This window comes from Chiloscyllium punctatum, chromosome 1, assembly GCF_047496795.1.
Source record: "Chiloscyllium punctatum isolate Juve2018m chromosome 1, sChiPun1.3, whole genome shotgun sequence".
Taxonomy (NCBI): domain Eukaryota; kingdom Metazoa; phylum Chordata; class Chondrichthyes; order Orectolobiformes; family Hemiscylliidae; genus Chiloscyllium; species Chiloscyllium punctatum.
Window position 1 is genome coordinate 91,029,830 of NC_092739.1, and position 23,415 is coordinate 91,053,244.

Sequence of the window (23,415 nt, forward strand, 5' to 3'; positions counted from 1 at the left end):
GACAATTGCCCAGATATGTTCTATGTTCTAATGTGGACAATTGCCCATATATGTCCCATGTACAACAATCAGGACAAATCCCAGCTGGCCATTTTCCTCCCTATGAATGTACCAAGTCATTAAAGTGATGAAAGGAATTTTTGGCAGAGCTAAAGTAACACTCAGAAATAACTTTCCCACTGATGTTCTGGCAAGACCACATTACCAGACCATATCCCAGCCTTTGTCTAAACATGAACAAAAAAGGGGAACTCAGACTGACTACCCTTAACATCAAGAGGCAGTATTTTAATGAGCTTTACATCAAGCAACTGAGAAAAACTGGAGTTAATGAGATGGAAAACTGTCTGGTTGGAGCCATACCTATTACAAAGGAAAATAGCTATACTTGGTGGACATCAAACATCTCAGTCTCCGAATATCTCTGCAGGAGTTCTTCAAGGTAGTGTCCCAGGCCTTTCTTCCGTCGTAAGATCAGAAGTTAGATCTTCACTAATGAATACACAATACTCAGTACCACTCACATTTTCTCAGACTCTGAAGCAGTCCAGGTCCACATGTCACAACAGCTGGACAACATCCAGCCTTGGGCTGTAAAATGGCAAGTAACATTTGCGCCACACAATTTCCAGGCAATGGCCAACTACAAGAAGATGGAATCTAACCATCTTCCATGATCTTTAATGGCATTATTCTCACTGAATCCCCCACTACCAGTGAACACAAACTGAACTTGTCAAACCATATAAATATCTTGGCTACAACAGAAGGTCAGAGGCTACGAATGCCACGAGTTTCTAAAAGCACTATGGGTGTTCTCTCACTCCATGGATTCTACCAGTTCAATAAGGCAGCTCATCACTACCTTCTCTGTGGCAGTAAATGATGGGAAATAAATCTCATCCCACGAGGAATAAATAACAAAAAGTTAATTTAACTTCTCAAACTTCAAGAAGGTGAATTAAGAAACTCTTATCTATTGGTATAATATCCAAATTATTGTTATATCTTTGAACCAGTTAACTAGCAGTATTGAAGTAGTAGGCAGAAATTAAGTGCAAGGAAACGTAATCCAGAGCCATATTTTATAACATACAGGATTCATAAGGGGCTTGACAGAGTTAATGCTGACAGGATGTTACCCCACATGGGACAGTCTAGGACCAGAGGGCATATTCTCAGAATTAATGGGTGCCAATTTAAGGCTGGGATGAGGAGGAATTTATTCTGTCAGAAGGTTGAGTGTTTTTAGCATTCCTTGCCACAGAGAGCTGTGGTGACACAGTCCTTGTACATACTTAAGGCTGAAATAGATAGTTTCTTGATTAGTTGGGGTAAATGGTTATGGGGAAGACATAGAAAAGTGGACATGAGGAATGTCAGATCAGTCATGATCCTATTGAATAGCTCAGCAGGCTTGAGGGGCCAAATGATCTACTCCTGTTCATATTTCATATGTGGATTGTGCATATCTGTCTCTATGCATATGCTTCTTTCAACTTTTAATATCTCAAAATTAGTTTGTATAAGATGCTACCTAAATTACACAATCCCATTGTGGGAAAGATTGGTATTATATCCTACTCCAACTGCTCTTGAATGGAATGGCTTGCTGGGCTTTGAGGACAGTTCTGTGGATCTGGAATCGTGTGGCACATTTCCCCCCATAACTGACATTAGTGAGCCAGATGGTTTTTTACAAAAATCGATTATATTTTCATAGTCATCATTACTGATAGCAATTTTAAATTTAATGTTTTTATTAATTGAATTTAAATCTCAGTAGCTGCCATGGTGAGAAATGAATAATGCCTCATAAGCATTAGCCTGAGCCTCTGGGTTACTAATGTAGTAAGATTACCACTGTGCTACTGTCTCCACATGTACTTGATAATACTGGTTGATGTACCCATCTCAGGTATCCCTGCTTTAATCATTCTCCTGAAACTCCTTTCTCGATTTGCTGACAGCAAAGGGAAATCTAAACGGAAGGCCCATTTTACCAAAAGGTATCGTTGCAAACCAGTAAAAGTCTTACAATTCAAAAAAAAAGGCAAAACACAATAACAAAAAAGACAAAGTCAGCAAGAAGAAATGAAAGAAATGTGTCAACAACTTGTAAAACCAATGAGCATACAAAGCAAGAAGACCATGAGGTCATTTCTATTGGAATCATGACATGGCAAATATCGAATATACTACTCAAAACTATTAGGCAGAGAGTCCCTCCCTGCATTTACATCTTTTCTTGAAGGTCCAGTGAGGCTCAAACACTTCACTGCTTTTCCTCCAGTGGAGTCTTCTTATAAAATTACTGGACAACATTTCTGGCACACGGCCTCTGACTCCAACTTTTCCACTTGTCAGATAAGTACAGTAAATGTTTTCAATAGCAAGAGCACATTTTCTCTTTTTAAGACAATTTTTAATCATGGCCTATCCCTTGTAATTTTTCTTAGTAATTGTTGGCATAGGGTGTCATTTATCCATTATATAGCAGAGGAACATAGCAGTAATGGGTTAGAAAAGAATCTACAAGTATAGTTACTTCATCTCATTCGTGGCAGTAGAATCAGTAGTGATAATTTTGTAGGAGAACTTGAAGTGTGTAGCCTCATTAAATTGTATTGTAATCCAAAATGATTTCCCACTCATCAGACAGGCAAGTCACCTATCAATGATTGTTGGTAGCTATTAGATCTGATTCAAATGACACCCAATTATAACAGCACTCCGGTTTCTCATCAGTCTCCCTGGGCATGACTATTGATCCCATGTCTGGCCTTCATAAAAATTGATCTCATAGATTCCATTGCTACAAATGGTATAAAGTTGGAATAGTGGAGACAATGTTTTCATCAATTGTCAAGGATCCATCATTGACCTCTTAATAATTATAGTTACTGGAAAAATCAAAAGGAAGTAAAGAAGTGTTATCTAGCATTTATGTGAGTCAAGTACGATAATAAAGATCTTCTTTCTGATCAAATTACACCACACTAGCAAACACTAATTATTAAGTTAAAACAAGTGTGATTTTAATATTTCTATCAGTTACCATTACTAAAAAAAATTATTCACCATTATCTTACTAACCTTTATTTAAATGGAAGTGATAATGTTTAATTTAAGGTAGCAATTTTAAATAAAATTAGGAACAAGGAAAGATTAAGCGAGAAATTATTTTAAACTTGTTTCAATGCACTGATATTTTTGCTTCTGGGTATCTAATGTATTGTTAACATTCTGTTCAAGTTTGCATTTGAAAAATGAGCTTAAACAAATGAAAGTGACTTGTCTAAATCCTGGAATACAAATCTAGTTTTTAACAGAATGTATTCTCCAGTACCTCCAGTTACTTGCAGTATTAATCTTTAGTCAATAGCTTCTTGGCAGAGGAAATAAATGCCAAAAGTTATTTTTATGGAATAAATTAATTGTACTTTGAGTTGGTTACATTCAAATTTTTGAACTAAGTACAAATCGAGTTTAATTTTTTATGGCAATTGAACCTAGGGTAAATTGTATTAACTGCACTCTGCAGACTCCACTAATGGCAGTTTGGATTTCAACAGTCTTGGTTAATAACGCAGAAGATAATTGCAACTAGAAAGAACATTGCAAATTTATGTCTTCAAATATATTTACCCTTATCATGTCCCCAGGGGTCTTCAACTGAAAATGTGCAATACTTAAGAAAACTTGTTCAATGAAAACTTGCTACTGATCAGCATTATGTGATTTGACTTTTTTCTCAATCCTCGCGTACACCAATTTAAAAAGATGGAAAGAAAAAGTAGCAGAGAAAGCAAAAAATTATGAATCCAATGACCCAATTGACAGAATAGATATAAATGATAACCATGTCCATATCAAATCTCCAGCCACGATTGTCATCTTCAAAATCTAGTCTGTAGGCACCATGAGGGAACTGTCTTCTTGTGACAGCATCTGAATGTCTTCCAACACCTGCAATGATACACAACAATTAATGGCATATGGCTCATTAGTCACCAACAGCAGAATATATCTGCTACAGAATCACTAAAAATTACAGATGAACAGTGTAGGCCATAAAGTGCAGTGCTACAAAGATAGAGGAACTTCTGTCTTTTAATTCACTTCATATGAATTTTCAAATTGTAACTCAAATAACTAGAGGTGCAATATGGTTGGAGACCAGTTGAATTTCTGACATCTGAGTACAGCTCCAAGCAACATTAAGACTTCTGATTAATTTTATCATTTCAATGTTGACAGTTGCTTTCATATAGAATTCTGAAGAATCTAAGTTCTTATCCAAGCCGCACACCACTGACTGGGAAATATATTGCTCTTCCTTCATCACCTTTGAGTCAAAGTCCTGGAATTCCTCACCTGTGATAGTATCTTTGCAATATGATTGTGGTTGTTTAAAAATGCAGCTGAAGTTTCTCAAGTTCATTAAATATCGGTCATGCCATTAATAATAATAATCCATGACTGAAGAAGAAACTAATTTAAAATGGAGTGGAAATAATCTTGATGTGAATGACCAAGCAATTCAGGCTTCATTTGATCATATTCCCAAATTCTGGCTATGGCGCTGATGTTTCTCTTGGGTTCAAGTCTTGCCTTATTGGGTTGTAGTTGAAGCACTTTTATTTCTTCCTCTTGATCAACACTTTTGTGGTTTCTAAAATGTCTATGCTATAAGGTATTTTTAGCCAGTCACATTGTGAAGGGATTCTTTCTAAAGTTGGGACGCCACAAATACATAATCATAAACATTTCTGTCAAAAGCTGCACAGAGCTGAGTTATGTGTAAACAGGTATTATTTCCAATGATAGTGAAAGCAGATGGCTGGGGCAAGCCTACTGTTCAAATCTACCATTGCTCCATTGCCCACAGAGACAACTAAACATCTTTTACATTTAAATGTGGACCTGTCTTATATTATTGATCATTAGATGCAGCCAATCACAAAAAAAAATCCAAAATCAATTCTGATTGAAAATGAATGTGTAGAGTATAACATTTCCCCTACCCCATGCTTTATTACACAGAACAAGAAAAAAACTTTCATTTTAGCTTCTTAAATTAAAATAAAAGATGTCTTCAATGGAACCATAATCACAGTGAATTATCTGTTCATTTAGTTTTTTTTGCTAGTTTTGAATTTTATCACATATAGATTCAAGGATAAGCATTGATGTTAAAATTGGCATGTTATACTGCACAAGAAATGCAAATATTTGGTAAACAAAGCATTAGTGATCTTTCGAAGAAGCAAACAAGAAGTAAAAGGTGACTTTAATAATGTAAGTGCATTAAGTTCTGTAACACCAATGCCAAAAAGTTATTTTTATGACACTTTTTACCTTTTTTTATGAACAGAGCTCATTCATAGTATACATTCTCATATTCGCTTCTTTGATCAGTATCAAATGATCTACAATGACAGTCTACATTTAAAAACTACTTATAATGAAAATTTTACTCAGCACTCAAAACAAATTCAGAAACAATTAGAAGTCCGAATTTCCAGTGATACACGTATATTTTTATATATCTATATTAATTTCATATTCAATTAAATTCAATTAAATTAAATATCAATAATTGAGCATAAATAATTGAGCATATCAATAGTTCAGCATAAATTGCATTCGTCAACATTTCATATGCGGCAAAGATGGAATCATGTTCAAGATTGTCCAAGTTCTTACTTAATCGTCTATTGCTATTTTAAATTAGATTAGATTCCTCACAGTATGGAAACAGACCTTTCGGCCCAATAAGTCCACACTAACCCTCCGAAGACTAACCTACCCAGACCCATTCCCCTACACTATATTTAGCCCTGACTAATGCACCTAACACTTTGGGCAATTTAGCATGGCCAATTCACCTGACCTGCACATGTTTGGATTGTGGGAAGAAACCAGAGTACCCAGAGGAAACTCACGCAGATATGGGGAGAATGTGCAAACTCCACACAGACAGTCGCCTGCGGTGGGAATCGAACCCAGGTCCCTGGTTCTGTGCTAACCACTGAGCTACCGTGCTGCCCCATTTTATAAATGTCTTTTCAGACATTTATTAATGGCATTTTTATGTTGCTGTTCTGACTCATTAATAAAGTTGTTTTACTATAAATCACAAAAAAAAACTTATTTTAAGTAAGGTAGCATTTTTCATTTTGTTGGGACATGGGGTTCTCAAATACATCACAAATCTGTTTCTCTAAAGCTATTTGAGGACGCACAGTATTAATGATTAAAAAAGAGATATAAATTGATATCAGTAAAACACATTTCTTACTCAAGAGCATCATTTCACAAGTCTGTCTAAAGTCTGATCAAAAGTTGGTGATATTACTTCATCTATTGAGATTCTTAATTTCTGAAGTCCTGGCGTTTATTGTAGGAATGACAGTGGGTTGGCATTTGCCATCATTATTTTCCTGAAACTGAAAGCAGTTTCTGGAGTCTGCACAAGGACAGTAAATATTCCAACTGCTCAAAAAAAAAGCCAAAATTTTAAATATACATTTCTAATGTGCATATTTTAAATTATATATGTTACTTATCTTTCATTCACTGGATATGAAGGCAAGAATTAATTGCCGATTCCTAATTATCTACGTGAAGCTGCTGCTGAGCTACCTAAGGCAGAAAATGTAGGAGCAGAAGCAGGCCATTCAAGTCCATCAGGTCTGCTCTGACATTCATATCGTGGCTCATCTGAACCCTAGGAGAAAGTGAGGGCTACAGATGCTGGAAATCAGAGTCAAATGGTGTGACATCGGAAAAGCACAGCAGGTCAGGCAACCTCAGAGAAGCAGGAGAGTCGACGTTTCTGGAATAAACCCTTCATCAGGAATGTGGGAGGGGAATAAACAGGGGCTGAGGGCTAAATAGGAGAACAGGTGGGGCTGAGGGAAAGGTAGTGGTGAAGGCGATAGGTGAATGCAGGTGAGGGGGTAATGATGATAGGTCAGAGCGGAGGGTGGAGCAGATGGGTGGGAAGGAAAATAGACAATGGGACAATTCAAGAAGGTGTTGCTGAGATGGAGGGTTGGATCTGGGAATGAGGTGGGGGGAGGGGAGATGAGGAAACTGGTGAAATCGATGCTGATGCCATGTGATTGGAGGGTCCCAAAATAAGGTGTTCTTCCTCCAGGCATCGGATAGCTAGGACTTGGCAGTGGAGGTGGCCCAGGACTTGCATGTCCTTGAGGGAGTGGGTGGGGGAGTTGAAGTGGCCAGCCACAGAGTGCCGTGGCTGTTTGGTGTGTGTGTCCCCCAGAGGGGTACTTTGAAACCTTCCATGAGTTGGCGTCTTGTCTCCCCAATACAGAAGAGGCCACATTGAGAGCTACGGACACAGTAGATAAGGTGTTTGGATGTGCAGGAAAATCTCTGCCGATGTGGAAGAATCCTTTGGGGCCTTGGATGGAAGTGAGGGGAGAGGTGTGGGCACAGCTTTTACACCTCTTGCGGTGGCAATGGAAGGTACTGGGAGTGGAGGTTGGGTTGGTGGGAGACATGGACCTAACGAAGGGCATTGCACAGGGAATGGTGTCTGCGGAATGCTGATAGGGGTTGGGAGGGAAAAATATCTTTGGTGGTGGGGTCTGACTGTAGCTGGTGGAACTGGCAGAGGATGATGTGTTGTATCCAGAGGTTGGTGGGGTCAAAGGTGATGACCAGGGGGCATTCTATCCTAGTTGCGGTTGGAGGGGTGGGGTTGAAGGGCGGAGGTGCGGGTCATGGAGGAGATAAACCCTTTCTGAACTATGAATTCTACATTCTTGTTTTTAGCAAATAACCCTTGATTCTTACTGATCAAAAATCTGTCTATCTCAGCCTTGGATATACTTCAACTCTCTATTGTAAAGAAGTTCACAGATTCACTACCCTCTGAGACAGTAAATTCCTCATCTCATTACTAATTGGGTGATTCCCTACTCTAAGCTAATGCCCTCTGATCATACACTCTCCTACAAGGGTAATAAAAACTCTCTGCATCTACCCTAAGAATTCTGTATGTTTCAGTTAGGTTGCCTGTCATACTTCTGAGCTCTACGGGTACAGGCCCAACCTACTCGATCTCTCCTCACAAGACAGCTCCTCCATATTTGGTATCAATCTAGTGAACCTTCTCTGGACTGCCTCCAAAGCCAATATTTCTTTCATTAGACAAGGGAACTAAAATAATTCACAGTATTTCAGCTGTGGTCTAACTAGTGCCCTGTGTAATTTTAGCAGGATGTCCCCATTTTTTACACTATTCCTCTTTAAATAGAATGACCAACATTCTATTTGCCTTCCCTATTATTTGCTGAACAGGTACACTAGCTTGCATCCCTATTTCACAAGCTGGGTGTCCACATGCATAACTGCAGTAGCTCAGTGTGTAAGTACAGGTATTAATCAGGAGAGTTATAGAATGTTGTGTTTTATTTTGAGGGGAATTGAATGCAAGAGTAGTGAGGTTATGCTTTAGTTATACAGAGTATTAGTGAGACCCCATCTGGAGTACTGTGTATAGTACTGGTCATGGTATTTATGGAAGGATCTTAAAGCATTGGAAACAGTTCAGAAAAGGTTTACTAGACCAATACCCATCCTCAGGAAAGGCTAGACACATTAGGCCTATTATCCTCTTGAGTTTAGAAGAGTCAGAAGTCACTGAATTGAAACATACAAGATCCTGTATGTTGAAATGATGTTTCCTCTTGAGGGAAAATCCAGAACTAGATGTCATAGTTTAAAAATAGGGATTGCTCATTTAAAATAGAAATGAGGAAACTTTTTCTCTTCGCGGGTTGAGAATCCTTGGAATTCCCTTCCTTAAAAGGCAGTGGATAAAGAATCTTCAAATATTTTAAAGACAGAGTTAGATAGATTGTTGATTAGCAAGAGGATGAACGTTTATTAGAGATATGCAGGAATACACAGTTGAATTTAAAACTAGGTCTTTAGTCATGATTTTATTGATTGGCAATGTAAACATGATGGACTGAATGGCCTACTCTTGCTCTTTGTTCATATGCTGTGAGGACTCCCAAATCCCTCTGCAATGTAGCTGCATACAATCATTCTCCATTTAAATTATATTCAACACAGAATTACAGAAAATAGTAACAGGAAAAGGCCAATCGATAAGGTTAGGGTTAGTTCCAGTCTACTCAAACCAGTTCTGTTGTCATTTCATTATCATTACATATTATGTTTAGCATAATTGTTTCTGATCCATTTTCTCTCTCTCCAAGTGAATATTAAATGTTATGGTCACTGTTCCCTACTGGATCTTTTACTCAGAGATCATTTATTAAACCTTCTTAATGACACTGTACCAGATTCTAAATACCTGTTCTCTGGTTGGATCCATAGCATATTGTTCTCAGAAACTGTCCTGAATACACAATGAATTCTTCCCCATAACTACTTCTGTTTTTGGAAGTAGCTACTTAACAAGCTATTGTTGTGTAGTTTGTAGATGGCACACACTATTGCAATGTGTATCTCTGATGAAGTCTATAAATGTATGAGGTGGGGGACAAGATGACAATAGCTGCTATGAAGCTTCTGAGGTGTTACTAGAGTGGTATTCATTCAGGTAAGTATTCTAGCACATTCGACTTGTATCTGTCATTAAAAGGAGTTAGGTCATTTGCTCATGGAAGAATTCTCTACGTACAACCTGCCATTGCAATCAAAGTACTTATATAGCTAGTCCTCGTAAGTTTCTGACCAATAATAAGCCCCAAGATTGGATTTTTTTAAAAACTGTGGACTGAAATGAGAAAAGAGCAGTTTTAAAACCAAGGGTTGCTTCATGGTTTGAAAGCAAGTAACTTGAAGTGTGTTGTGAACACTGTTTGTACAACTCTGGGTTATAACAGTGGCTGTAGATGAAGTGGAGCTGAAGAGTTAGAGAAAATTGAGCTTTGGTTGGCAACAAGTAGTGGATTGGTTTGTGAACTAATGGCCAGTTACCAATGACAAAGGTTTTCTGCTTGCCAAGAATTGTATTATCAGTTGTCGGGCAGCTGAATATCGTGTTACAATGAATAAGATACAGAGAAACTATTCAGACTACTACCAGCCTGTTCCCTGCAGAAAAGCCATTTTAAGCTTGAAGGATACCAGTTCACTTTTTACTCAGCAGTTGCTGTAAACCATGACTTTTAGTCAGTAAGTTAGTTACTTTTTCTCAGTGAACAGCGAACTGTGCCACCTGCAAACAGGTGGAGGCAACAAGTAGAAGGAATTAGTAGAGTTATATACCGATGGTTCATAACTGTTTAACTGTAGTTTGAGTTGAATTACTTGAAATAAATAATAATTCTTGATAAGTCCAGAAGCCTGGTTCATGCTTTCTATCAACCTGGGTCTGAAAACCAGGTAAATTGGGCAACCTTTGCATTTCGTTTGCATAATCGAGTACCACTTTAGATCTTAGCTTTTTTGTCATGTTGAAAAGCATTTTTTGATATATATATTTAAGAGAAATAACCTAGAGCTATTTCATTCATTTAGCTGAAAATGAGTTTATCACAAAAAAAGCATTATTACTAAAAACATTCTAATACACCATCTATGACTAAACTAATTTTAAAGAGCTGACAATAAGTTTAAAATACCATACAAAAGCAACAATCAGTTTTAAGATGGAGGATAGTCAGTTTCTAAGTTAATTAAATACATTTTTCATACCTAAAATCTTTGAAAAGGTGCCCATTAATGCCTTTCTGTCTAAAACAAAATGTTTTAACAGTCTTCATAAACATAAAGAATGTAAGAGCAGGGGTAGGCCATTCAGCTCTTCCAGCCTGCTCCGTCATTCAATATGATTATGGCTGATCATCCAACTCGGTAATCCATTCCCACTTTCTCCCCATACCCTGTGATCCCTTCAACCCTAAGAATTATATCTAATCCTTATGAAAAACATTTAATGTTTTGGCCTTAACTGCTTTCTGTGACAGAGAATTTGATAGGCTCTCCATGTTTAGTACTAAATGGCCTAACCCATACCCTTAGAATGTGACCCCTGGTTCTGCACTCATGAATATCCTTTCTGTGTTTACTATGTCCAGTTTATAGGTTTCTATGACATCTCTCCTCATTCTTTTATTCTCCAGAGAACATAGTCCTAACTGATCCAGTCACACTTTATACGTCAGTCCTGCCATCCCGGGAATCAGTCTGGTAAACATTTGTTGCACTCTGTCCATCGCCAGAACTATTTACGTATCTTTCCTCAGATAAGGAGACTGAAGCTGTGCACAATACTCCAGCTACGGAAGTGAGCTTTTGAGCAAATTAAGTTGAAGAAAAAGCAACCAAGTCCAGTGACAATTCTACTCCTATGTCTTTGGACAAACAGTTAAGGATATGCAAATTGCATGTGGCAATATAAAGAATATTCTGTAGCTAACTTAACAGCCAGAAATGTCACTATTATATAATGCTGAGGGACCTCTTTTTGGGCAGTCACTAAAATTAGAAACATCCTATTGCTTTAGGTACAGTTGTCATGTAAGATATCCCTTAAGGTAGAAAAACAAGCACAGCTTAACACATTATATATGTGTGCACACACACAGAGAATATTTCTTAAATTAAGTACAAATGAACACATGACCTGTGAAACCTTGCTGCAGGAAAGAGGAGACGACTTTGTACATAATTTAAAAATTGGAGAGGGGCATCTGTTCTTCGCACTCATGTGTAACATAGGGAATTTGAAATAGCTTAAAGTTAGATATGCAGAGAAGCTCAAACTTGCAGCATATGATGGGTTTTATCACTGAATATTGTGACGTCAATTTATTGAAATAAAAATTCAGACACTACCTTGAGGCAGAAAATTAGCCTAATTTGTAAGGAAAGAGGGAAACAAGGAACTGTTTCACTGGCAGCTACTTAGAATTCTCTTGAATAAATAAAGGATTGTGGCCACTTCTGTCACAGGCAAGATAATACTTATTGGCAACTTTGAGAATCAGTAGAATCTCAACCTTTGAAATGGTTAAGAATGTATGGTGGAAATGAGAGATCAATATCAAAGGAAAGTAAAGACTGTCCACTATGACAAGGCCACTATGTCAGGAGTGTGATGGAATACTCCCCATTTGCCAGGATGAGTGCATCGCCAACAACACTCAAGAAGCTTGACACCATCCAGGATAAAGGAGCCCGCTTGATTGACGTTACATCCACAAATATGCAGTAACTCCATCACTGACATTTAACGGTAGTAGTGTATACTATCCACAAGATGCACTGCAGAAATTCATCAATGTTCCATAGATAGCATCTTCCAAACACCTAACTACTTCCAACTAGAAGACAAGGGCAGCAAGTACATTGGAACACCACCACCTGAAATTTTACCCACCGGGTCACTCAACATCCTGACTTGGAAATTTATCACTGTCACTGGGTCAAAATCTTGGAACTCCCTCCATAACATCATTGTGGATCTACCTACAGCACATAGACTACAGTTCACAAGGTAGTTCACGATCATTTTCTCATGGGCCACCATAGATATGTAATAAATGCTGCCATAGTCAGCAATGCCATGTCCTTCAAGTGAATAGAAGATTATATGAAGGCATAAAATGAGCATTTCATTGATTTCAATGGTTGGTAGGAGGTGACAAACAGTTTTAAAATGGTTTCTCATCGCCTGAGGAAACTGGGAACAGTATACCTCAGATGGTAGACACCCACAGCACAGATAAAGGCTCTTCAGTTCATCAAACCTACATAGGTTCTAAGCAATACTCGAATCCTATTTTCAGCATTTGGCCCATAGCCTTGTACGTCTTGGCATCTCAAGGGTACATCTAAACACTTCCTAAATGTCATGAGGATTTCTGCCTCTACCACTGTTTTGGTAGTGAGTTTCAGATTCCCACCACCCTTTGGGTTAAAAACACGTATCTTCACATCTTCTCTAAACTTCTTGCGTCTTACCTTAAATCTATGCATCCTGGTCATTTTTCCCTTCATCAAGGGAAAGGTTTCTTCCTGTCTACCTGATCTGTGCCCCTCATAATTTTATCCATCTCAATTATACCCCCCTCTGCCTCTGTTGCTTTAAGGAAAACAAACCCAAGCTAACCAATCTCTCTTCCTAACCCAAACTCTTCAGCCCAGGCAACATTCTGGTAAACATCATGGATGGCACGGTGAACGGGTTCGATTCTAGCCTCAGGCGACTGTCTATGTGGAGTTTGCACATTCTCCCCATGTTTGCGTGGGTTTCTTCTGGGTGCTCTGGTTTCCTCCCACATTCCAAAGATGTGCAGGTTGGGTGAATTGGCCATGCTAAATTGCCCATAGTGTTCAGGGATGTGTAGGTTTGATGCATCAGTCAGTGGAAATGTAGAGTAATAGGGTAGGGGAATGGGCCTGGGTGGGTTACTCTTCTGAGGGTCACTCTTCGGAGGGTCATTGTGGACATGTCGGGCCAATGGGCCTGTTTCCACACTGTAGGGATTCTATGAAATTTGCTCTGCATCCTCTCCAGTGCAATCATATCTCACTTATACTTTGAATTATAGAACTGTGCACAATACTCTCACTGTAGTTTAGCTCCAACATAACCTCCCTGATCTTAAACACTAAGCCTTGGCTAATAAAAGCAATTATCCCATACGCCTTCTTAACCACTTCATCTACCTATCCCAATGGATGTGCACAGCAATCTGATCTTCAGTGCTTCCCAGGGAACTACTTTAATTTCAGGCTTATCATTGTCCTTTTCCATAACAAACTGAAATCTAACAGGGCTAGTTTCACGGTCTGCAAAATGCTCTCTCCTGATACTTCAACCACATGCCCGATTTCATTACCTGAAGTTAAGTCCAGGACCATCTTGAGGGCCTTCTATGCAATGGTTTAAAAAGCTCTCCTGAATGCATTTTAAGAATTCTGGTCCCTCTATATCTTCTATATTATGATTATCGTAGCTAATACTGGGGAAGTTGAAATCTCCTTCTATGATTTCACTATTACTTTCACACTTGTCTGAAATTTGCCTCCATATCTGATCTTCTATTTCTCTAACTGTGAGGGGGCCTATAATACATGCAGCAATGTGCTGCTCCTTTTTGGTTTTTAATTCTACCAAGATGGCATCAATTGTGAAGAACCTTCCAAGATGTCATCCCTCCTTACATAATTGATTCCCTGATTTATACTTTGATACCCCCTCCTCTTTTACCTCTTTTGTCTCGCCTGAAGATCCAATATCCTAGAACAATCTTGCCACTCTCTCAACCATGTCTCAGTGAAATAATTAAATTAAACCCCAAGTTTTAATTTATGTCCTCAACTCATCTGCCTTGCATTAAAATAAATACCATCCACTGGATTAGTGGTGCTGGAAGAGCACAGTAGTTCAGGCAGCATCCAACGAGCAGCGAAATCGACGTTTCGGGCAAAAGCCCTTCATCAGGAATAAAGGCAGTGAGCCTGAAGCATGGAGAGATAAGCAAGAGGAGGGTGGGGGTGGGGAGAGAGGAGCATAGAGTACAATGGGTGAGTGGGGGAGGGGATGAAGGTGATAGGTCAAGGAGGAGAGGGTGGAGTGGATAGGTGGAAAAGAAGATAGGCAGGTAGGACAAGTCCAGACAAGTCAAGGAGACAGTTACTGAGCTGGAAGTTTGAAACTAGGATGAGGTGGGGGAAGGGGAAATGAGGAAGCTGTTGAAGTCCACATTGTAGCCCTGGGGTTGAAGTGTTCCGAGGCGGAAGATGATGCATTCTTCCTCCAGGCGTCTGGTGGTGAGGGAGCGGCGGTGAAGGAGGCCCAGGACCTCCATGTCCTCGGCAGAGTGGGAGGGGGAGTTGAAATGTTGGGCCACGAGGCAGTTTGGTTGATTGGTGCGGGTGTCTCGGAGATGTTCCCTAAAGCGCTCTGCTTAGAGGCGCCCAGTCTCCCCAATGTAGAGGAGACCACATCGGGAGCAACGGATACAATAAATGATATTGGTGGATGTGCAGGTGAAACTTTGATGGATGTGGAAGGCTCCTTTAGGGCCTTGGATAGAGGTGAGGGAGGAGGTGTGGGCATAGGTTTTACAGTTCCTGCGGTGGCAGGGGAAAGTGCCAGAATGGGAGGATGGGTTGTGGGGGGGTGTGGACCTGACCAGGTAGTCATGGAGGGAACGGTCTTTGCGGAAGGCGGAAAGGGGTGGGGAGGGAAATATATCCCTGGTGGTGGGGTCTTTTTGGAGGTGGCGGAAATGTCGGTGGATGATTTGGTTGATGCGAAGGTTTGTAGGGTGGAAGGTGAGCACCAGGGGCATTCTGTCCTTGTTACGGTTAGAGGGGTGGGGTCTGAGGGCGGAGGTGCGGGATGTGGACGAGATGCGTTGGAGGGCATCTTTAACCACGTGGGAAGGGAAATTGTGGTCTCGAAAGAAGGAGGCCATCTGGTGTGTCCTATGGTGGAACTGGTCCTCCTGGGAGCAGATATGGCGGAGGCGGAGAAATTGGGAATACGGGATGGCATTTTTGCAAGAGATAGCGTGGGATGAGGTGTAATCCAGGTAGCTATGGGAGTCGGTGGGTTTGTAAAAAATGTCAGTGTCAAGTCGGTCGTCACTAATGGAGATGGAGAGGTCCAGGAAGGGGAGCGAGGTGTCAGAGATAGTCCAGGTAAATTTAAGGTCAGGGTGGAATGTGTTGGTGAAGTTGATGAATTGCTCAACCTCCTCGCGGGAGCACGAGGTGGCGCCAATGCAGTCATCAATGTAGCGGAGGAAGAGGTGGGGAGTGGTGCCGGTGTAATTACGGAAGATCAACTGTTCTACATAGCCAACAAAGAGACAGGCATAGCTGGGGCCCATACGTGTGCCCATGGCTACGCCTTTGGTCTGGAGGAAGTGGGAGGATTCAAAGGAGAAATTGTTAAGGGTGAGGACCAGTTTGGCCAAACGAATGAGAGTGTCGGTGGAAGGGTACTATTGGGGACGTCTGGAGAGGAAAAAACGGAGGGCTTGGAGGCCCTGGTCATGGCGAATGGAGGTGTAGAGGGATTGGATATCCATGGTGAAGATAAGGCGTTGGGGGCCGGGGAAACGGAAGTTTTGGAGGAGGTGGAGGGCGTGGGTGGTGTCTCGAACGTATGTGGGGAGTTCCTGGACTGGGGGTATAGGACAGTGTTGAGGTAGGTAGAGATGAGTTCAGTGGGGCAGGAGCATGCTGAGACAATGGGTCGGCCAGGGTGGTCAGGCTTGTGGATCTTGGGAAGGAGGTAGAACCGGGCAGTGCGGGGTTCCCGGACTATGAGGTTGGAAGCTGTGGGTGGGAGATCTCCTGAGGTGATGAGGTTCTGTATGGTCTGGGAGATGATGGTTTGGTGATGGGGGGTTGGGGTCATGGTCGAGGGAGCAGTAGGAAGAGGTGTCCTCGAGTTGGCGTTTGGCTTCAGCGGTGTAGAGGTCAGTGCGCCAGACTACCACTGCGCCCTCCAGCCTTACCAAATTCCTTGTGCTTTAACTGACCTATAATTTCTTTAGCCTCTTGATTCACTTACTGTCACTTCTAATTTTGGTTATTCAACCTCACCTGCTGAACATTTTCTCTGGATCTCACTGCCCAGTTAGTTTAAATCCTGCCGATCAGCATCAACAAACTTCCCTGCAAGGATCCTGGTCCCGTTCTGGTTCAGGTGCAACCCATCCATCTTATACCTCAAAAAAAATTGCAAACTTAATATGATACCTTGATTCAGGAAAGTGTTCTAGTATGTCTTAGCATGATATTCCTGGTCAACCTATTTCACAATTCACGACTTGTCCGATACCAAAGGGGAAGCAATGATGTAGTGGTAACATCACTGGACGAGTAATCCAGAACTCCAGGCAATTGTTCTGGATACAGGGCTTCAAATCCCACCATAGTGGATGTTGAAACTTGAATTTTAAGAAATCTGGAATTAAAGCTAGTCTAATAGCAGAAGACAGTGAGGTCTACAGATGCTGGAGATCAGACTTGAGTGTGTGTTGCTGAAAAAGCACAACAGGTCTGGCAGCATTGGAGAAGCAGGAAAATCAATGTTTCGGTCCAGAACCCTTCATCAGGAAGAGGCTGGGAGCTTCGGGGGTAGAGAGATAAATGGGAGGGGAGTGGGGATGGAGAGAAGGTAGCTGAGAGTGCAATAGGTGGATGGGAGGTGGGGGTAAAGGTGATTGGTTGGAGAGGTGGGTGGAGCTGATAGGTGGAAAGGAAGATTGACAGATGGGACAGGTCATGAGGGCGGTGCTGAGCTGGAAATTTGGAACTGGGGTAAGGTGGGGGAAGCTCACTGAGATCAGATGGTTCAGTTTTTCCATATAAGGTAGCCCCAGAGCTGGTGCATGAGTGCCTGCTATAATATATGTTGAACCCCCACCCATACTACATCATCCTGTGATGCCTTCCTCCCTTTAGTTAGATCTTGTATGGGTGTTATGGTCATTGCAAAATCCTCCACAAAATTTTAACAGTAGTGAAATAGACCTTGAACACCCTGCAAATCCATGAATCTAGGCATCCTTTCTACTTAAGGCCAAATTTCTACTCTGGGGTGGATTTCATTTATGTTGTGTTACCAAGACTGGACTTGCTCTTCCCCAGCAGGCCTTTCTTCAAGCTCTTCTTAAAGCCTGTTATTCCTAGCAGCTCTATGATATGTAATCTGGTTCCTCTATGACCCCTGGTTGTATTAAAGCAATCATTTATTGCCTGTCTCTTGTTGCCCTTGATAAGGTGGTGATGAGTTGCCTTCTTGAACCTCTGCAGTTCATGCGCTGTAGGTGCATACACAATGCCATTAGGGAGGGAATTCCAGGATTTTGAGCCAGCGACTGTGGAGGAATGATATATTTTGAAGTCAGGATGGCAAGGCTTGGATGGTGTCCCCAAGTTTCTACTGCCCTTGTCCTTCTAGATGGAAGTAGTCATGGGTTTGGAAGGTGCTAAGGATCTTTAGTGAATTTCTGCAGTGTATCTTGGAAAGAGTACACACTGCTGTTACTGAGTGTTGGTGTTGGAGAGAGTGGATGCTGTGCCAACCATGTGGGCTGCTTTCCATTTTCTTGGCCTATCAGAAGATTTTGTAAGTCTTGGGGGTTCTCCTCTGGGTTCTGCCCATCTTCCATTTTCTTAACAATCTATTTCTGACGCTATTCCATGATCCCTGTGGTACCCAGTGTCTACAGTGCTCTTTGCTACATTCATCTCTCCCAAACACATTGTTATGATGTTCCTTCAGACTTTCACCTGCCCTGTGTGATCTTAGCTTCTGAACCTGTGAAGCTTGGCTAATTTGTTCTGTTTAAGGGTTCTTGGGGTTCAACCTATCTGCGCATCTTTGGTTTCCTGTCTCTATCCTGCCAACACAGTTCTGCATTCTTGACCAGCACCTCCTATCCTCAGTCCTGTAGATTCCCTCTCTCCCATGTTGGTTTGGTGAGGCTCAGTGCCCTACCTATGGGTGGTAAGTTAGAAAGTACTGGCCTCCCTGCAATGCTTGTTCTGGTGATGTGGCCTGAGATCCTGCCAACTGTAACAATATTGCTGTGGTATGACCTGAAAAACTAGGAGACTCAAGGACAGCCTTTGATTAATTTTTCAAACAAATGCTTGGAGAGCTAGCCTTGTCAAAGACTGAACTCTAAAACATTTGCAAGAATTCACTCCTTATAAATTGGTCAGGTGGACATACTATCATTCAATTCTAACCTTGTCAATTTATACTCTCAATACTACATGCTAAGTAGATGTTGCTGGCATCAGTTACAAATTTCTTGTGTGCATGTACAAAGACATTGTCCTCATTCATGCAAGTGTTATGAAGGTGTAGAGATGTATTATATCTTTAAGAGAGTTGCAGGACTTAGCAAGCACACAGAGTGTTCGAGAATTTACATTGTAACATTTGGTCCAGCAGCAAGCAGTCACTGGGTTGTTATGTGACAAAAAACAAATGCAAATTTGGCCAATCAGTTTAAATTATGCCTCAAGATACTGAACTCCAATCAAGTTTGAATTTGGTATTTTGACAATATTAACACTAATGAGACAATCTGACCAGGAAAAATTGAACAGTTGGAGAACTGCGAAAAGACCAAGAGATATAGGCTGCTAGTAAGAACTCTCTGAAATGTATCTGTCTGGAGAAGGAGTTTCATAAGAAAAAGATTGACATCGGCCTGGAGAGCAAATCTGCAGAGGAAGATTCGACAGCTGGCTGGTTTTGAAATTTGAACTTTTCTATAAATCTTAATTGGGGGTTTTATAGGACTAGTATTGTAAGGGGGAAGGTAAAATATAGGTTCAGATAAATGAGTTGTAAATAGATGTTAGTTAATTATTCTCTGTTAGGCTTTAAAAAAATTAAAGTTGTTAATTCTTACTTTAAAAGTGACTTTTGGGATAGTTCTTTGCCTCTAATTTTAACAGATTACAGCATGGGGAAAATCATTTCTGTATTGCAGGTTTAAATTAGCACAGGGTGTCTACCCTGTGTCATAACACAAAGCTTCCAATATCTTGCTGATCATACTGTCTAGGCTGTCTCCTTGTTTCCATCATCCGCTCCCTGTACTTGTCATTCCTTATCCTGTCTAGAGTAAATTTGCTAATCTTCTGTTCTGCACTTTTCTGCTGACATTACTGTCTACTAAAATACATTTCTAACCAAAATTTTTAACCCCATCAGCACTGTTGAGCTACCTTGCCACAAGATTTGGAAGATCTTGCAAAAACATCATTTTTGATATTTCTCCTGTGCTTTGAGATGCCTGCTATTGGTTGTCCAACGTTCTGAATCAAATACAAGCAAGGAGATTACTGCTGCTTGGGAAAACCATGAACTTATTCTGGGGGTTGAGATCCTGGTTCTCAACTACCTCTTTCCTCAACTGGCTGAAGGCTGAGCTGACAAATTCCAGACAGTCATGCATTTTGTCAACCATGTCTGTTTTCATCAAGAAGCTGCTCCTAAGATATGGAAAATGGTCTCCATTTCACAAGATCTCACTGTTAATCTTAATTGATGATAAGAATTATTATGCTGCGGGAGCAGGTGGGAAGAAAGCCTTAGTTTTCCGGCTGCTTTAACAAAGGGAATTTTCAAATATGCTTTGGAGAAGGAGTTGATCAGTGACCTGGAGCCCAGTTTCTGAGTGTGTACAAACATACTGTCGCTCTATTTCTGAGCTCAGAATCATCGTAACTTTGGACTGAAGGAGGTATATGTTGAATGGTTTTTTGTAGGTTCGGTAGACTAACTCCAATGTGAGTAACATACTGGAGGTAAAGTGCAGTATAGCAGTGAAGATGATGAGAAAAATGGGGTACACTGTTGAGAGGGAGTCCTCAGCAATAACCCATATGAAATCTTACTGTATCAGGAGAAACACTGACCACAAAAGCTCCTATAGATTGCTACTGACTATCCACCCTCTGTTGAAGCATTAGTACTCTTCCCATTGCAGAAGTACTAAGAACAGGAAGAACACAGAACATTATATGGGTTGATGACATCACTAAAATGGCCTGGTAGCATCATGTTGGACAAAGCTGGTTGTGTTGTCAAGGACACAGCTGTTAGATTGGGCCTGTGCAGGTAGTGAGAGGGGAACACAAAGGGAAAAACCTACTTGATCCTGCCCTCATCAACCTACTTATTTCAGATATGTCTATGGCCTGTATTTCATAGGAAATGATATAAAAATAAGGTGGTCTTGCTAAAGCTATACAAGGCCTGGTTAAACCACATCTAGAATATTGTGAGCAATTTTGGTTCCCTTATCTATAGACAGATGTATCGACATTAGAGGCAGTCCAGAAATGGCTCATTAGGTTGATCACGGGGACAGAGCAATTTTCGTGAGAAAATTGGGTCTGTACTCATTAGAGTTCTGAAGAATGAGAGGCAACTTTGCAACTTTAATGAAACATACAAGATTCTTCAGGGGCTTGACAGGGTAGATGTTGAGATGTTCTTTCCATTGTGGGAAAGTCTAGAACCAGAAGGAATAATCTCAGAGAAAGCAGTCACTTGATGAGGGCGGAAATGAGGAGGAATTTCATCTCTAAGAGGGTAGTGAATCTGTGGAATACTTTGTAAATGGATGTAGAAAGAACCCGGGGAGATCAGCAGCTGGAAGAGTGAAAACACCAAAGAAGACAGAGATTATGTGGTTTGAGATTAAATTAATGTAATGTTTAATAAGTGTGTTATTGGAATAGCATATTATTTTATAGAGTTGAGGTCAGATTGTAAGTAGTTAAGAAAAGGGGGGCTTAGATTTGTGAATATTTTTTGCTTAACATTCACTATTAAAGTTAGAAAAAACAAATTGTTTTCGATGTGCAGAGGGATCTTGAAGTCCATGTACATAGATCCCTGAAAGTTGCCAGGTGGATAGTGCTGTTGAGAAGGCATACAGTGTGTTAGGTTTTATTGGTTAATGGATTGAGTTCAGGAGCAGTAATGTTATGCTGCAACTATACAAAACGCTAGTGCGGCCGCACTTAGAATATTGTGTATAGTTCTGGTCGCCATATTTCGGGAAGGACATGGAAGCATTGTAAAAGGTGCAGAGGAGATTTACCAGGATGTTGCCTGGTCTGGAGGGAAGGTCTTATGAGGAAAGGCTAAGAGACTTGGATCTGTTCTCATTGGAAAGAAGAACACTAAGATGACATTTGATAGAGACATACAAGATGATCCGAGGATTAGATAGGGTAGACGGTGAAAGTCTTTTTCCTCGGATGATGATTTCAGCTTATACGAGGGGCATAACTACAAATTGAGGAGTGATAGATTTAAGACAGATGTCAGGGGCAGGTTCTTTACTCAGAGTGTTAATGGCGTGGAATGTCCTGCCTGCCAATGTCGTTATCTCAGCCACATTAGAGAGATTTAAACAATCCTTGGATAAACACATGGATGATGATAGGATAGTGTAGGGGGATGAGCTTAGATTAGTTCACAGGTCGGCGCAACATTGAGGGCCAAAAGGCTGTTCTGCACTGTACTGTTCCATGTTATTATTCTTTAAATAGTGGAATTTAGGAGTTCTCTGTCGCTCACTTACACTTTAACAAATTATGAGGCAAGGTGAGCTTTTCTGGGTGTTTGGTTTTAATTAACAGGGGGTTTTGACCTCTGTGTCATAACACCACCTACATTTTTATCCAAATTATTTATATAAATTACAAACAACAGAGGTCCCAGCACTGTTCCTTGCAGAACACCACTCGTCACTGATCTCCAGCTGTATCTAGCTTACCAACTCACCATGGTTCGCTTCTCGACCAGCTGTGAAAGACTTTGTCAAATGCTTTAATAAAATCCATGTAGACAACATCCACTGCCCTACCTTCATCAGTCATTTTTGTTACTTCCTCAAAAAAACTCAATCAAATTTGTGAGATTCGATCTCTCCTGTATAAAGCCATATTGACTATTCCAGTAAGTCTATTCCTTTCCAAATGTGAGAATATCCTGTCCCTAAGAATCTTCTCCAACAATCTTAGTACCATGGATGTAAGGCCTATAGTTTCCAGGATTATATCTGTTGCTCTTCTTTACAAAAGAAACAATATTGGCTATTCTCCAGTCTTCTGGGACCTCAGCTGGGGCTAAAGAGGTTACAGAGATTTTTTTCAAGCAATCTCCTCCCTTACATCTTTCAGTATCCTGGGATAGATCCCATCAGGCCCAGGCCACTTACTTTAATGTTTTTCAAGACACCCTCACCTTCTCCTTCTTAATACCTTAGAATATCAACATAACCCTCCTTAATCTTACCTTCTTCTATGTTCATCTCCTCGATGAATACCAATGCAAAGTATTTATTAAGCATCTCACACACTTCCTCTGGCTCCAAGCATAAACTCTCTCCTTTACCCTTAATTGAATCTACCCTTCCCCTAGCTACCTTCTTGCTCTTAATATATATAAAACACCTTCGGGTTCTCCTTAATCCTACTTGCTAAGAATTTTTCATGGCTGCTCCAGCCCTCCTAATTCCTTGTTTAAGTTATTTTCCGCTCGCTTAATATTCCTCAAGGACCTTGTTTAATTTTAGTTTCCTAAGCATTACATATACATCTTTTGCTTTTTGACTAAACTGTGAATATATCTTGTCATCCAGGGTTCACAAATCTTGCCATTCTTATCTTTCATCTTCACAGAGACTCAGTGGTCCTGAACTGGCCTTTGAAAGACTCCCACATGTCAAACCCTCAAATAGCCATCCCCCAGTCTATTGTCACCAATTCCTTCTTAATACTTTTGTAAGTGGCCTTTCCCCAGTTTTGCCCTTTCACCAAAGGACATGTCTTATCCTTATCCATAAGTATCTCAAAACTTAAGAAATTAAGATCACTGTTCTCAAAATGCTC

The 23,415-nt window shown here is 40.6% G+C and overlaps 1 protein-coding gene across 4 annotated transcripts in view; it reads right to left on the reverse strand.

Moving 5' to 3' along the window:
* Nucleotides 1–267: 267 nt before the first annotated feature.
* The window catches only part of rnf180a (ring finger protein 180a), a 146,810-nt gene continuing 123,662 nt past the window's right edge, over nt 268–23,415 (reverse strand). For all 4 annotated transcript variants that reach the window (XM_072570886.1, XM_072570896.1, XM_072570872.1 and 1 more), the window contains one exon: nt 268–3,969. In XM_072570886.1, coding sequence (XP_072426987.1) covers nt 3,776–3,969 — 194 coding nt within the window. In that variant the 3' untranslated portion in view covers nt 268–3,775. The remainder of the gene's footprint in view (nt 3,970–23,415) is intronic.